The 13,963-nt window shown below is 43.3% G+C and overlaps 1 protein-coding gene across 1 annotated transcript in view; it reads right to left on the bottom strand.

Moving 5' to 3' along the window:
* Positions 1 to 9,807, bottom strand: part of LOC147461601 (transcription termination factor MTERF2, chloroplastic-like) — a 39,186-nt gene extending 29,379 nt beyond the window's left edge. Inside the window, exons 1-2 of the mRNA XM_086509100.1 lie at positions 8,985 to 9,807; positions 8,390 to 8,795 (exon numbers count right to left, since the gene is read on the bottom strand). Of these exons, the coding sequence (XP_086365226.1) occupies positions 8,390 to 8,795; positions 8,985 to 9,709 (1,131 nt within the window). The 5' untranslated portion in view covers positions 9,710 to 9,807. The remainder of the gene's footprint in view (positions 1 to 8,389; positions 8,796 to 8,984) is intronic.
* Positions 9,808 to 13,963: the final 4,156 nt, after the last annotated feature.

Here is a 13,963-nt window from a genome sequence, read left to right as displayed (position 1 = left end):
AATGACCCTCGAAAATTTTTGAGCTAACTTGAGTTGTTTTGCAGATATACTGTAATCGCGGATGATTACTCTCTTTGAAGAAGGGGAGATGTAACAAACTGCTAACGTGTCGAAACCCTAATTCTGCTGAAACCCTAACCCTAAAATCAGAAATCCTACTTTTGCCAAAAACCCTAATTTTGCTGAACCCTAACCCTAAAATCAGAAACCCTAATTCTGCCCGAAACCCTAATTCTGTTGAAATCCTAACCCTAAAATCAAAAACCCTAATTTTTCCCGAAACCCTAACCCTAAAATCAGAAACCCTAACCCTGATTTGCTGACGTGGCGGGCTGACACGTGGCCTACTGTAAGGACACCAACGCTATTTTCGAAAAGCTGGCAGCTTTTGGCATTGCTTTGTGGACCAGGAGCTTTTGAGTTTTGAAGGCTTTTCGCTGTAATTGCTTTTTAGGCCAAGGGCCTTTAAATATGAGGTTAGGGCTCATTCTCTGGCATGCTTCCTGGCGAAGGTGCAGAGTTTGGAGTACCGGCTTGTACTGTGTCGATGCAATATAAAGAAATACCGAAAGGGGCACCAAGGTTTGGGGCCAATACTCTCTGGGGTGGAATTCTGCCACTCCGTGTCGCGTGTCGTCTCTCTCTCTTTCAGTTCAGTTGTTATTGAAGTGCTAAAAGTCTGTTCAATCTGCTCTTTTCTATTGGCACGTGGTCCCCGTCTTGTGACATCGACTATCAATCGAATTTTTTTCTGCTAACCAGAATGGGATGAGCCAATGAGACAATTTCCTTTTCAAGACGTGGAATGGCTTTTCAAATACCTCTCTTGAGCGCCTTTTTGCGAGCTATGATATTTCGACATGAGAATCTCTTTGTGAGATGTGTTCGGTTGCTCTCAGTTTCTCTACTGAGAAGGGGTTTTCTAATGGTCATTGATCATCGAGTACGCCACGGGGATTGACCACTAAAGTAGCAAGTTATGGTTGTAGCATCCGCTTCTCCATAAGCCGTCAAGTACCATTGGCATACTGTTAGTATGAGCATGAACTCTTATGTTTGTGAGTTCCAAGATGAAAGAATTGCCTTAACCATATATGGGAGAACATCCTTGAGATTCAAAGTAGGTTCGCTCTACTATGAACCAAGTTCGAACATACATTCCGAGAATGCTATGGCTAGAAATTTATCTACCTAAGATTTTGCAAGCCGTCATTGATGCTTGCAAGGTGAAACATTTTTTATAACCTCCACGAGGAACAGACGAAGATAAGCATCAAGAAGACATTGCGATCTTCATATTGGACTAAATCGGTGTCACAAATTGATGACATGGCAGTACTGCCCGGACACACGTGGATTGACTGATGACGTGGCAACATGTACGGATCTTCCATGAAACGCGCTGACCAGCTGGTAGTACGGACGCTTACAGGCTGCACGGATTACTGACGTGGCAACAATAGGGATGCCCGCTTTTTTTTCTGGCATGCTGACGTGTCAACTGTACGAAATTCCGCAATTTGCACCAGTGCTTTTTGTTGGCAGACTTTTGGAACAAGTGTTTTTGGGACTAATTGCTTTTGAGTTTATTGCTTTCGGGGCTCTGCTTTTGGCATCCCTTGTAAGAATTAAAAAGCCCTAAGGGTCTCACTTCTCAGAGCATATGGACGCAGAGTCTGAGAGCGGAGGTTCCCGACGGGAAGTAACTTTGCTCAAGATTTAATATAAAAAGAAATACAGAAAGGGGCGCCAATACCTCTGGGCACGGAACTACGCCAGGTCGTGGTGCCTCAAATTGAACTATGATTTAAAGTTTTGAAGTGTTTTCAGTGAATCTCTCGTGTCGCGATAGCATCTAGACTTGGAGTGCCCAAGTTGGTTACAGTGGTATCAGAGCATGGTCGATTTCTCTTCTACCAGCAAATCCGATCCTTCTCCTCGCGACACCTATGGATTCCAAAAAGAATCAGTCGACCTCTTTTGCCACGATTGAGGTGGGAGGAGGCTATAAGGAAAATTTAAGCGGCTTAGCAGAGAACGAGTACGGGCCACCTCGGCCCACACAATATGAACTCTTGGAGATGCAACGTCGACAGCATGTTGACGAGTACACAAAGCAGATGCTTCAGTTTGCTAAGGATCCCCAGTATGCAAAATTTTTGACCCAGCAGTCGATGGCTGAAGTGCATACTGGCAGAAAGCCATCGAGCCACCAATCAAACCGGCAATCAAGAAACCTCCTATTCCGAGAATGTTTACTGAAGAAGAACTCCATGATGCGGTCCAGACCCATATCAATCAGCTTCAAGACACAAAGCCGTCAAAAAAGCAATTGAAGAAACGTACCAAGGGAATTGATTTCCCCGGTTACTCGGGACAAAAATCCACTTTTGAAAACGCCGGAAAACAGAAGAAGCATGTGCGCTTCGAAGGATTGTCCAAAACTTCCTCGTCTTCTTCTGATAGCTCGGACAACTCATCTTCTTCTGGCTCGAGCAATGAGGACAGAAAGGACAAGAAACAACGGAAAGATCATATATTTTATGCAAAAAGAAAGCACTTTTACGAAGCCAATCAAAATGATTTCCTTCGACGACAAGGGAAAAAAGGCCAAAGAATTCAAAGAGGGAGGACAGGCAGTAAAGTTTGAGCACTTTTCAAGGTTTCGAGATGCTCCCAAGGCTTTAGCCTTTATCCAACAGTTTGACATAGCATTTTCTGGAGGCCGCTATACAGAGCACTCCAAGTTCAAATGGGCAGCATCCTTTCTGAAAAGCAATGCACGGACATGGTGGTCCACTCTTTTGTTAAGGAAACAAGCGCCGACAAAGTGGTTGAAATTCAAGAAATTCTTTATTTCTTCATGGCTCACACAAGAATACGAATGAGACGTGATTATTGATTGGAACCATATTCGGATGGTCAAGACAAAATCTTTGGATTCTTACTGTCAAAGATTTTGGGAAACTTTCCTACCTACTTCATCCTTTGAGAAGATCAGTTTTAAGGAGCAGATTGAGCAGTTTTGTTATGGACTTCCCAAAGAAATTCAAAACTACTGTCTTGAAAGGCGAGTCCATACAACAGTTGATGGGACATGCAAAGGGGGGATTTGCTATACATTCGGGTAACTTGACTTACCGATGAGATAACTTTCAAAAAGTCATAGCAGAAACAAACAATAGAGAGATAGACGACCTCCACTGACAAAGACCAAAGAGATGAATATTTCAAAGCAGGAAAGTGTTTTGAATGTGGAGAACAAGGACGTATCGTTACAGGGTTCCCCCAAAAGGCACAAGAATCAAACGACTAACAGATTGGAAGGACAACAGGACGAGGCGATACTCGTTCCAAAATAGATTTTAGATAGAAAATTATAGATGAACTAGCATTATTTTGCTTTATGAATTTATGAAAATAAGACTTTTTGGAAGATGATTTTGAACTTTGAATAAAACTAACGTCTGATGAAAGAATCTGTTATTTCTAGACAGAGAACATAATTAAGAATGAGATGATGATTTTGGAGCAGTGACAGCTCCCGAATGAACCTGATAAATGAATCACTACCAATTCTATGGAGCTGTTGTGCGCACATCAAGAGTTCCTGCGGTATGAGATGGCCACACAGCTGGAACAGAATGATTGGACCACCTTGTTCAATATGAACTTAGTGATGGATTGGGATCCCCGGAAATGATTAGTCGCACACGATAGTGCTTGAGGCGAATGATTCTTGCACACGACAGTGCTTGAGGCGAATGATTACTCGCACACGACAGTGCTTGAGTCGAAAATCTCAATAGAAATGATCACAATATGGGGTTAGTTAGTCCGACATCAGTGAGGTCCGGAGCGGATCTAGATGTTGTTACTAATACGTTGTTGGCAGTCATGTTCTGAGATTTGGAATGAATCTATGTGATGTGATCTGAATGTGATCTAGATGTGATGTCATGTCAGGTGACTGTCGTCTTTGTACAAGTGCTGGATTTGTGTCGTCTAGTGCATCGGTACTTAAGAGTCAGTGTCTACTGAATTGGTTTATGGCCTCTGTCTATTTTGCAGGTGTAATCGAGGGCGATTATAATTGACGTGGCAGTACTGCACGGACACACACACATGGACTGATTGATGATGTGGCAGCATGTACGGATCTGTCGTGAAACGCGTTGACAGGCTGGCAGTACAGACTGTTTACGTGGCCACTGTACGGACGCTCGCTTTTAGCGATGACATGCTCACATGGTAGCTGTACGGAATTCCGCAATTTGCATTGGTGCTTTTTGCTAGCAGATTTTTGGAACAAGTGTTTTTGGGACTTATTGCTTTTGAGTTTACTGCATTTGGGGCTCTGCTTTTGGCATCCCTTGTAAGAATAAATAAGCCCTAAGGGCATCACTTCTCATAGCATCTGGATGCAAAGTCTGAGAGCGGAGGTTCCCGACGGGAGTTGTAACTTTGCTCAAGATTTAATATGAAAAGAAATACCTAAAGGGGCGCCAGGTTTTGGAATACCTCTGGGCACGGAACTACGCCAGGCCGTGTAGCCTTGAATTGAACTGCGATTTAAAGTTTTGAAGTGTTTTTAGTGAATCTGTAACAAACTGTTGACGTGTCGACCTACTGACGAACGGAGCTACCGGCCGAGGGGCCTAAACCCTAAGAAGAACAAGTAACAGAAGAAGTGTCACAAAGTGATGACGTGGTTGCCCGAGAGCAGAAACCCTATCCCTAATTTTTGCCAAAAACCCTAACTGCTGAAACCCTAATTCTGGAAACCATAACCCTAAAACCTGCAAACCCTAATTTCTTCCAAAACCCCTAACTGCTGAAACCCTAATTTTGGAAACCCTAACCCTAAAACCTGCAAACCCTAATTCCACTGCCAAAAACCCTAAAATTGCAAAAACCCTAACCCTAACCCTAAGGGTAGATTTCCGCGTTTTGCATTGGCTGATGACGTGGCAAGCTGTATGGATTTCCGTGATTTACGCTGGCAGTTTTTGGCTTTGCTTTTGGACCAGAAGCTTTTGAGTTTTAAAAGCTTTCTACTGTAACTGCTTTTTAGGCGAAGGGCCTTTAAATATGAGGCTAAGGCTCATTCTCTGGCATGCTTCCTGGAGAAGGTGCAGAGTCTGGAGTACCGGCTTGTACTTTGATGATGCAATATAAAGAAATACCGAAAGGGGCGCCAAGGTTTGGGACCAATACTCTCTGGGGTGGAATTCCGCCACTCCGTGTCGCATGTCGTCTCTCTCTTTCAGTTCAATTGTTATTGAAGTGCTAAAAGTCTGTTCGGTCATTTCTTTTCTATTGGCACCTGGTGTCCGCCTTGTGACATAATCTCTCTCTCATGTCGCGACAACATCTAGACTTGGGGTACCCAAGTTGGTTACAATCAGCCTACCTTGAGTAAAGGCAAGGAACAAAAACTTTCTACTAGTGAGATGTTGCCAAGGAAGACATCCTCACATCAAATTAATGCTCTATGATTTGGGAATTCCTATGTAGGAGGACACAAGAGGTTTGTTATCCTCAGGACTAATAGCGCAAGATTACGCACAAGTACAAATACCTAGATTGATTTCTAGAAAGATTATTCTTCTCGAGGTTGAGAAGGCGGAATTATGTTAACAGATTCTCAGATAAGGAAACTTCTGATCTGTTGGAAAGATGTGAATGACAAGTGCCTATGTAACTCGTAAGATTGATGATTGGTGAAGGATATCCTCGATGTACTAGAGGAAGGATATGAACTGGTAAGGTAAGTATTGAATTATTGTATTTTTGTTTAATTTGATTTTAAGTTCTCTTTTGACAAAGGACAAGCTCAACTCACCACTCACCATTGAGCAAGATCTATAAAAAATTTGGTTTCTGTCACAAACTGCTGACGTGTCAACCCTAAAGAATGGAGCCAACTTGCAGATGTTGGCCGGGAGGCCTAAACCCTAAGAAGAACAAGTAACAGAAGAAGAAGTCCTACCAACTTATAGGGACCCCGTTCAATGGGGCCCAAGTGACAAAGGATTAAAATACAGCAAGACCTGCGCGCACGCACACACAAACTGATGACGTGGCAGGCTGTACGGATTTCCGTGATTTACACTGGCAGCTTTTTGGCATTGCTTTTGGATCAGAAGCTTTTGAGTTTTGAAGGCTTTTCACTGTAACTGCTTTTCAGGCCAAGGGCCTTTAAATATGAGGTTAGGGCTCATTCTCTGGCATGCTTCCTGGAGAAGGTGTAGAGTCTGGAGTACCGACTTGTACTGTGTTGATGCAATATAAAGAAATACCGAAAGGGGCACCAAGGTTTGGGGCCAATACTCTCTCGAGTGGAATTCCGCCACTCCGTGTCGCTCTCTCTCTCTCTCTCTCTCTCTCTCTCTCTCAGTTCAATTGTTATTGAAGTGCTAAAAGTCTGTTCAGTCTGCTCTTTTCTATTGGCACGTGGTGCCCGTCTTGTGACAGTTTCTCCCCGGGAAATTCAGTTGAGGACAACAGTTTATGAGTGAGAGGAATGTTGCTCAATCAGCTTTATCTAACAGAAAAATAATCCTAAATGAATCAGCCGCCCGCCTAATAAGTGGGCAGCTTCAATATAAATAAAGCAACAGAAAAGCTGGGGCGTCCCCCCTTTGGCCAAAAACAGCCAGTTATCTCTCCCTCCTCTCTCTAGAATTGGCGCAAGCTCTCTCTCCCCTCTGTCTACTTTTCTAGCCCTCCCTTGCCTGCTATTGTTGCAGAAGGTCATTTAGCTATTCCTGCTATCCCAGGGGCTTATAAAAGCCATCTCGGTGCCCCCTCTCCCACAAATGTGCCAATGCTAAGGAACATAGATTGTGCCACTCCCGAAGCAAGAGAAAGAGGCCAGCGCTCGCAAGGAGGAGAAGCTGCTGCAGATTTTAATCATGAAATCGACGCCGCAGGTTATGCCCCAAGCGCTCTGAGGAACGAGAGCCAGATCAGCCCAACGGCTTCGCACCCCAAGTTTGGGAGTAGATCCACGGATCTCAGAGTGATAGGCTCTCCAATTGGGATCCGGAAGTTGAAATTTCCAAGGAAGGACTTCGCGTCCAGGAAAGCATAGTTATTGTGCAACAAGAGGACTCTAGAAACAGAGTCGAAAAGAGTTGCACGGAATGCCACGGATGCCATGCCCTAAGTCTGAAAGGTGAAATCCAGAGGCAAGAACTTTGATTCTCGAGGATTCGGGATAAGGAACAGAAGTTCCTTGGATTAGGGTTCTGCCCTAGGAATAGGAAGCCGAGGCTTCCAAGAACCATCGAGTCTTATTCTAGAATAAGCGTGGTAATGCGTTCGGTTCAAGTGCTTGTATAGACTTCTCCCCGATAATAAAGATACTTTTATGCGGGGGACCAGCCCATCTTCTAATCCCAGTATTGTGTCCATCTTCTTACTCTCTTTCTCTCTCTACTTCTCTCTATATCCTCTGGCTTCGGTAATAAGTGATAAATTCTCTTTATCCGAGTATCTTTTATATTGTTATGCGCTCCCATTTGTGACATTCCCTCTCCACCAATAGTCTTCAGGAGCCACCTTAAGCAAGTGGATTGTTCTCTCTTCTAGGTGAAAGCTCCCTGTTAGCTCCGGTGCAGTGCTCTGTAACCCACGTGTATCTTGGTGATGTTAGTTGCCTCTTCACCCTCATCTTCGCTACCAACTGCTCTTCACCTTCTGTTCCTCCATTACCTCTTGATGTCAGATTTTACTAGTTGGCGCCGGGCGGGCATCTGCCCCACGCCAAGCTTCTCCTAACTCCTCACGAGTCACTGTCATCTTCACCGCTGGTGGCTTTGTGGCTTGGGTTCTTGTTTTACAATTGTCGAACCGAAGTACATACGTTCCAGAGGCTACTTATATCCTCTCTCCACTTAGCTTGCCAAGGCACTTTTTACTCTCCTTAGGAAAGTTTTTTACCCTAGCGCTCAGTCTTTTTCAGTTTGGCCATGTGCCTAGTTGTAGCTGGTTTCACAGTTTTTCCGTGTGCTACCTACGGGCCTGCTATGTAAACAGTGATGTACTTGCTCTTAAAAGAGGCACCAATTGGGGGTTCTGAGAGATTTTCAAGTAATAGAATCAGCCTCCTTTCCTGTGTGTGTGTGTGTGTGTGTGTGTGTGTGAGAGAGAGAGAGAGAGAGAGAGAGAGAGAGAGAGAGAGAAGTGCCCCCATCATAGAATTGCCCTACCCAGAATCTTGTCAAATAAGTAGGATGAATACCTAAAGACACAATAAATATTGGAATCACATCGGGCTATTCACTTGAGATGCTATATCTTTAACAAGAAGCAATATTATGAGATTAATGCACAAGCAAAAATGTACCAAAAAGGTTATATGGTGAATGAAAGAAGACCATACCTTGCTGTACATTTCGTCCAATGGAAAATGACCAAGACATGCTGGAAAATTATACACCATCTTTCCAAAATTATCTCCTTGAATACCTAGCCGAGTGTAAAAATCAATCCGCCCTTGCAGCTCTTCCTTACGACATGTCAAGACTCTTGAAGATCTTCTAATGACCCACCCAATCCAATCATCTCTAACACCAGCACTTTTCATCAACTCCACACTCTCACTTAATTCAGGAATAGTCTTCTCTAATATAATTGGATCCCTTGTCAATGCTGCACCAAGGTCTCTTCCAGTCACGTTAATGCTTTTAAGCCACTTGATTTTTGGCTGCAGAATCCCTTCATGATCCTCCACCAAGAACACTAATCGTGCAATTTTGGAAAATGTGAACCTGTGGTTTCTCAGCCATCTGCAGATGCAGAGATTGTAATTAAAGTTTGAATTGAGAGATTCACCAAGAGGCAAAGGTACTAAAGCCCAGGTCATCAAATGTGCTACATCCCAACATTAAAAAGCGCTTTAAAGCAAAATATGCCCCAGAAAAGACTCAGAAAGATGTAAAGTCAGCTTTAATGAAGGAGAGTTGATAAGCCTATACCTTACTTTTTTCCCTACCCCAGCTTGTTCTATGTAAAGACGAGCCCGATACGAAAATGGTGCATTTACATGCTCTGGCACCTTCTTCATAGCAGCAGCTTTGATCATGACAAGATCTACAAAGTCTGGCATGCTCTTGATAATGGCCCTGGAGATGGTGGGCCTCATCCGGACGGCCTTCAGAGAGCCCATTAAAAGCTCCTTGACAATTTCCCGCCTGTGCTTGAGAGTTTTTATGAGCCACTCCTCCCTTTCTGACAATCGAGGGCGATTCTGTCCCAAGATCAGGGTTTGCAGAGCTTCATGAGCAGTAGTAATCTTTTCCGGATTCCCAAAATATGCAGCAAGATCAAGGGCTGAGTTTTCTGCAAAGCTCTGACTCTCACCTGCTACTGGAGATGATAATGATAAGGAAGATGACGACGATGGTAATGGTGAACATGGAGCTTCTAATGTTGATTGGTCTTCTGCGAGATGTCTCTCCGCCAACTTCAAACTTGGGTTTCGAACAAATGCTAATGGGTCTTCGCTCAGATAGATATCTCGTGACTCTAAATACGTGTTCTGCCCAAATGCAGGAGTTATAGGATTCTGTGTTACTGAAACTATAACTCTTGGCTTCTGCAGCTTTTGCAGGCTGAGAGCACCTCTCTGAAGAGAAAGTGGAGAGGGAGGTAGAAGCAATGCAGCCAATTTTGCCGGGAAAAACGTGTCTAAGCAATCCATGCAGGCGAAAAACGATGAGGCCTAGGACGGCGTTCCTTCTCAGGCAAAGAGCTGTAGAATGAGCTCGGCGTAATTCTCAGATTGGGGGAAACAGGTTGGATAAATGAGCACCGTAGATCGCAAGCAATAACCTTTGCCTCCAAATCTCCAACTTGTTAAAAAGTAATTAATGTCACCTTAAAAATGTTATCATTTTAAAGTGCAATCCCATAAAACTAGTCTAAGCAAAGCTTCGAACAGCTTTTTTTTATAATTAAGTTGTTGCTTTTGCTTTTTGAAAAAAAAAGTTATAACTTACTGGTAAACCAAAGTAACTTACCGGTACACCTAACTATAGAATGGGACAATTGGCTATACTTGCTACCTACTGCTCTGCTTACATTTTATTCATAAGTTCGGAATATTCCTCCTTCCCATCATCAAGTAACACGTTCAAGTGCCAATGTTGAAACCTCCCTCTCTCATCCTCTGCAAGGTAGCACAAAGGATTTGATCATGCACGGACACAGACCTCAGCCCTCAAATCGTTTGCATAACCAACCCACCATCCACCTAATACTGTCAAGCTCTGCAAACCACAAAGAAATTATACTTCCGTCAATAGCAGGTCGTTGGGCATCATCCAAGCACTTTTTGTGCTTTCTGATGTCGGCCAAGGCAGTGCCAAGCACAACATATTTTTTCTCTCTCTCTCTCTCTCTCTCTCTCTCTCTCTCTCTCTCTCTCTCTCTCTCTCTCTCTCTCTGCACTGCAATCGGCACCTCCACAGCCAATCTCACTATTTTTTGCATATGCCAAGATTTGCCATCATTTTCTTTTTCAAAAATCGTAGCACCTACTGGGTTAAAACTATAGTGATTTTATCTCAAGTATCCACCAATATACCTAACTGTGTACTTGAGATAAAACTTTCATTTCAAAGAAAAAGTATGCCCTTTCCTTTTCCCTTTCTCCTAGGCCCAAGGGATCTTTCAATATTCCCCTTAATGATAACTTTTGGTGTCATAATAACTAATATATAATTCTCCTAAATGATTTTCTCATGTTCAAATGATCATTTAATATGGGGAAGTACCAGGGGAGAAAAAGCTAGAATATTGGTTAGGTTGGCACACCGATCACAATAGGGATCCAAAGGAGAGAAGATAGGGATCCAAAGAGGGGGCCATCTGCAAAAGAGCAATGTGCATTAATGGGCTTCAAAGACCCTAAGATTCACCCCATTAAGACTTCCAAAATGCTAAGGTTCCAAAATTCAAAGGTAATGTCCAATGGCCAAAGTGTGGGGGTCATGGGGAAGACTAAAAAGTCTTCCCACATCCCTATGAAGGAGGGGGCGAGCCATATTAGTAGGGGATGAGAGAGAAACACACACACACTCTTTCAAGCTCCCTTTACACAAAGAGCATAGTGGACACATGTCAGCTTCCTAGCCCAGTTGCCCCCAAGGTGCATTCAAATCCTATCGGATGGCCATAGAGGTGGACCAATGAGAATTAGACTATAGTAAATTTAGTTTAATTCATTTAAAAACACTTGATAAAAGAACCAATAGAAATTAAGCTCTCTACAAGACTATTGGACAGTCTCCCAAGGGGTCCAATGAGCATTCATCAGTCAAATGGCTTGCCTTATTCCTATTGGCCAAAAGACTAAGAGGTCCAATGAGAGTTTAATTACATTATTTAAATACCTAAAGCTCTCACAAAAGGGGAAAGGGGGACACATGTCACAAGGCTATTACTTATGCTTCTTAATTGTCGTTGGCTAAGCTTTGCAAGGGCCGCCATCATGTGCAAATAGCAAGAGGGGTCGATCAAGAGAGAAAAGGGGCTGATCTTTGCAAAGCATTATCACACACACACACACACACAATCTCATGTGTGAAGAAAAGAAGATTATCTCCTTCTCAAGCTTTAATGGAAAGCTCATCATCTACTCCAAGCTTGTGAGAAGGGAGGCCTACACCAACAACTCTTGGCTTTGTGATGCAAATCCAACCAAGAGCCAAGCTCCAATGCATGCTCATCTCCTCTACCATGCTAATTACTAAGCTATGCTAAGCTATTAAGAGTGATTATGTGAGGAGATATACTTCTTTCTCGTAAGAATACTCCTTCTTTCTCTCAATCTACTCTCCTACCCCGCTAACTCTCACCATCTTCGAAGGTGTGTCAGGTCTTGGGTCTGAGACCGTGAGGGAATTGATGTTGTGTTTTCAAGTGTAAGCTTGACGCTTGAAGCTTCCAACTTCATTGCACCAGCAAGTTATTGAAGAAACACAAATATTGTATTGTAAAATGTCTCTCTTGATGGGGGAAACCTATAATACAAAGCCTTTTGGAGGGGGGACCGGCTCCATGTAAATCCGGTCCTCAACTGTTGTCAATAGCTTAATTTCTCTCTCTTTTGAAGTATTGTTCATGCCTATCTAACTAGGTGTTATGCTTTTATTGCTCTCTCCATCCAAGCACTCTTGCTATGCTCATTAGGAATCTAATCTTAATGAAATGCTCACTATGTCAATCTTATTTTCCGCTACACACAAGTTACTAGACCATTAAATGTTACATTGGTATCAGAGCACAAGGTTTCTCCTTTCTTGCTCAAGAAGAGAGGTCCTCAAGCTAACTATAAATGGTTGGTATTATTAATTGCAATTAAGTAAGTAGAATAGGGATTTTTCAGCCTTGCAGTGCACCTGCTTCATGCAGATAACGGGGCATCACCGTCAAGACCTATGGTCTTAATAGTGGAGTCCTACGGGGCTTGCCTACGGCTTAACCACTATTGAGCTATTAGAAGCTTGATATGAGCCGGTAGTGTTTTAGTGGTGAAAGACCCTCTCTTCTATTCCTTGCAATTAATGATATTCGAGCCACGGATACAGGAGCTTGAATGCTTTTCTAAATGGGTTAAGAGGAGTAGCAACCAGGGCTTGAAGTGCCAAAGTACACTTAAAACTTTTACACCTAAAAGTTGTTAGAATGACTGACAATAGTAAAGAGAGTGAAATTAATGTTGATAGCTTTGATTTTGCTAATGAACAGGCTACTAATGATGCCCCTATGCTTGTTAATTACCTTGTTACTAGCTTCAACAAGCCATCGGCAATCCATCCCTCCAAAGTGAAGTGCAACGGCAGCTACGTGCTCATAGGATTCTCCAAACTCCCCACCAAGTACCTAGGAAGCCTCCTTGTGAGACTTCCAAAAGAGGCCTCTCTCCGATAATGGAAGAAGAAGAGGATCTGTATGAAGGGCTCAAAAATCTACTACTTGACGACGCGTCTCCTTCCCAAAGGAAAAATCAAGTTTCAATGGTAGAGCCCCCACCAAAAGAACAAGAAAGAAGTGGGTCTCCTGCCACCTCGATGGAGATGGTTCCACGAAGACGGCGGGCAAAACGCTCTCCAACACCCCCTAAACGGAGAAGACCATCACACACTTCTCTACACTATAATTCAAAGAGGGACGACAGTAAACAAGAGAAGAAAAAGGCGAGAAAGAGGTCACCCTCTTCTCCATCTTCTTTATCCTCTTCCTCTTATGAAGAAAGTGATGGTGCAGACAAGGAGGAACAAGGGAAGAAAAAGGCAAGAAAGAGGTCACCCTCTTCTCCATCCTCCTCAAATTCTTCCTCTTATGAAGAAAGTGATGGTGCAGCTTTCGAACCACCAAAAAGAAGAGGCCATAGGAAATCCTATGCCGCACGGAAGAGATCGTCCAAGCTCAAAAAGTTCAAAGAGGGAGGAAAGAACATCTCTTTCCTTACCTACGATGGCACCTTTGGTGCTATGGACAAAGTTTTGGCCTTCATCCAACAATTCGATGCAGTGTTTGGAGATGAGGGCTTCACGAAGTCCGCTAAGCTATGCCATGTAGCTATGCATTTTCAAAAGTTCGCCAGGCAATGGTGGTCTAGCCTACCGACAAACGGTGAAGCTCCATGAACATGGAAATCTTTAAGAGCTTCCATCATGAAGCAGTTTTTGGCTACCGATGCCAAAGACAAAGTACTCACCAAATGGTGAAGCTTGAAGCTCTCTCCCTACAAATCTATTCACAATATATGTAGACAAGTTTTGGGACTTACATCTCAAAGCCACTGTCTTCAAAAAGATGGATGTTGGAGAGCAAAAACAACAATTTTGTGCGGGTTTAAATGAAGATATGACGGAGTATGTCAACTCCCAAAGGCCACACACGATATATGTGGTCATACACCATACCATGGTGGCTTCACGAATCAATT

Source organism: Adiantum capillus-veneris, chromosome 3 (genome assembly GCF_014529385.1).
Source record: "Adiantum capillus-veneris isolate H3 chromosome 3, ASM1452938v2, whole genome shotgun sequence".
Classification (NCBI taxonomy): domain Eukaryota; kingdom Viridiplantae; phylum Streptophyta; class Polypodiopsida; order Polypodiales; family Pteridaceae; genus Adiantum; species Adiantum capillus-veneris.
The sequence above is the reverse complement of the archived record's forward strand: the minus strand, read 5'-3'. Positions and strand labels throughout refer to the sequence as shown.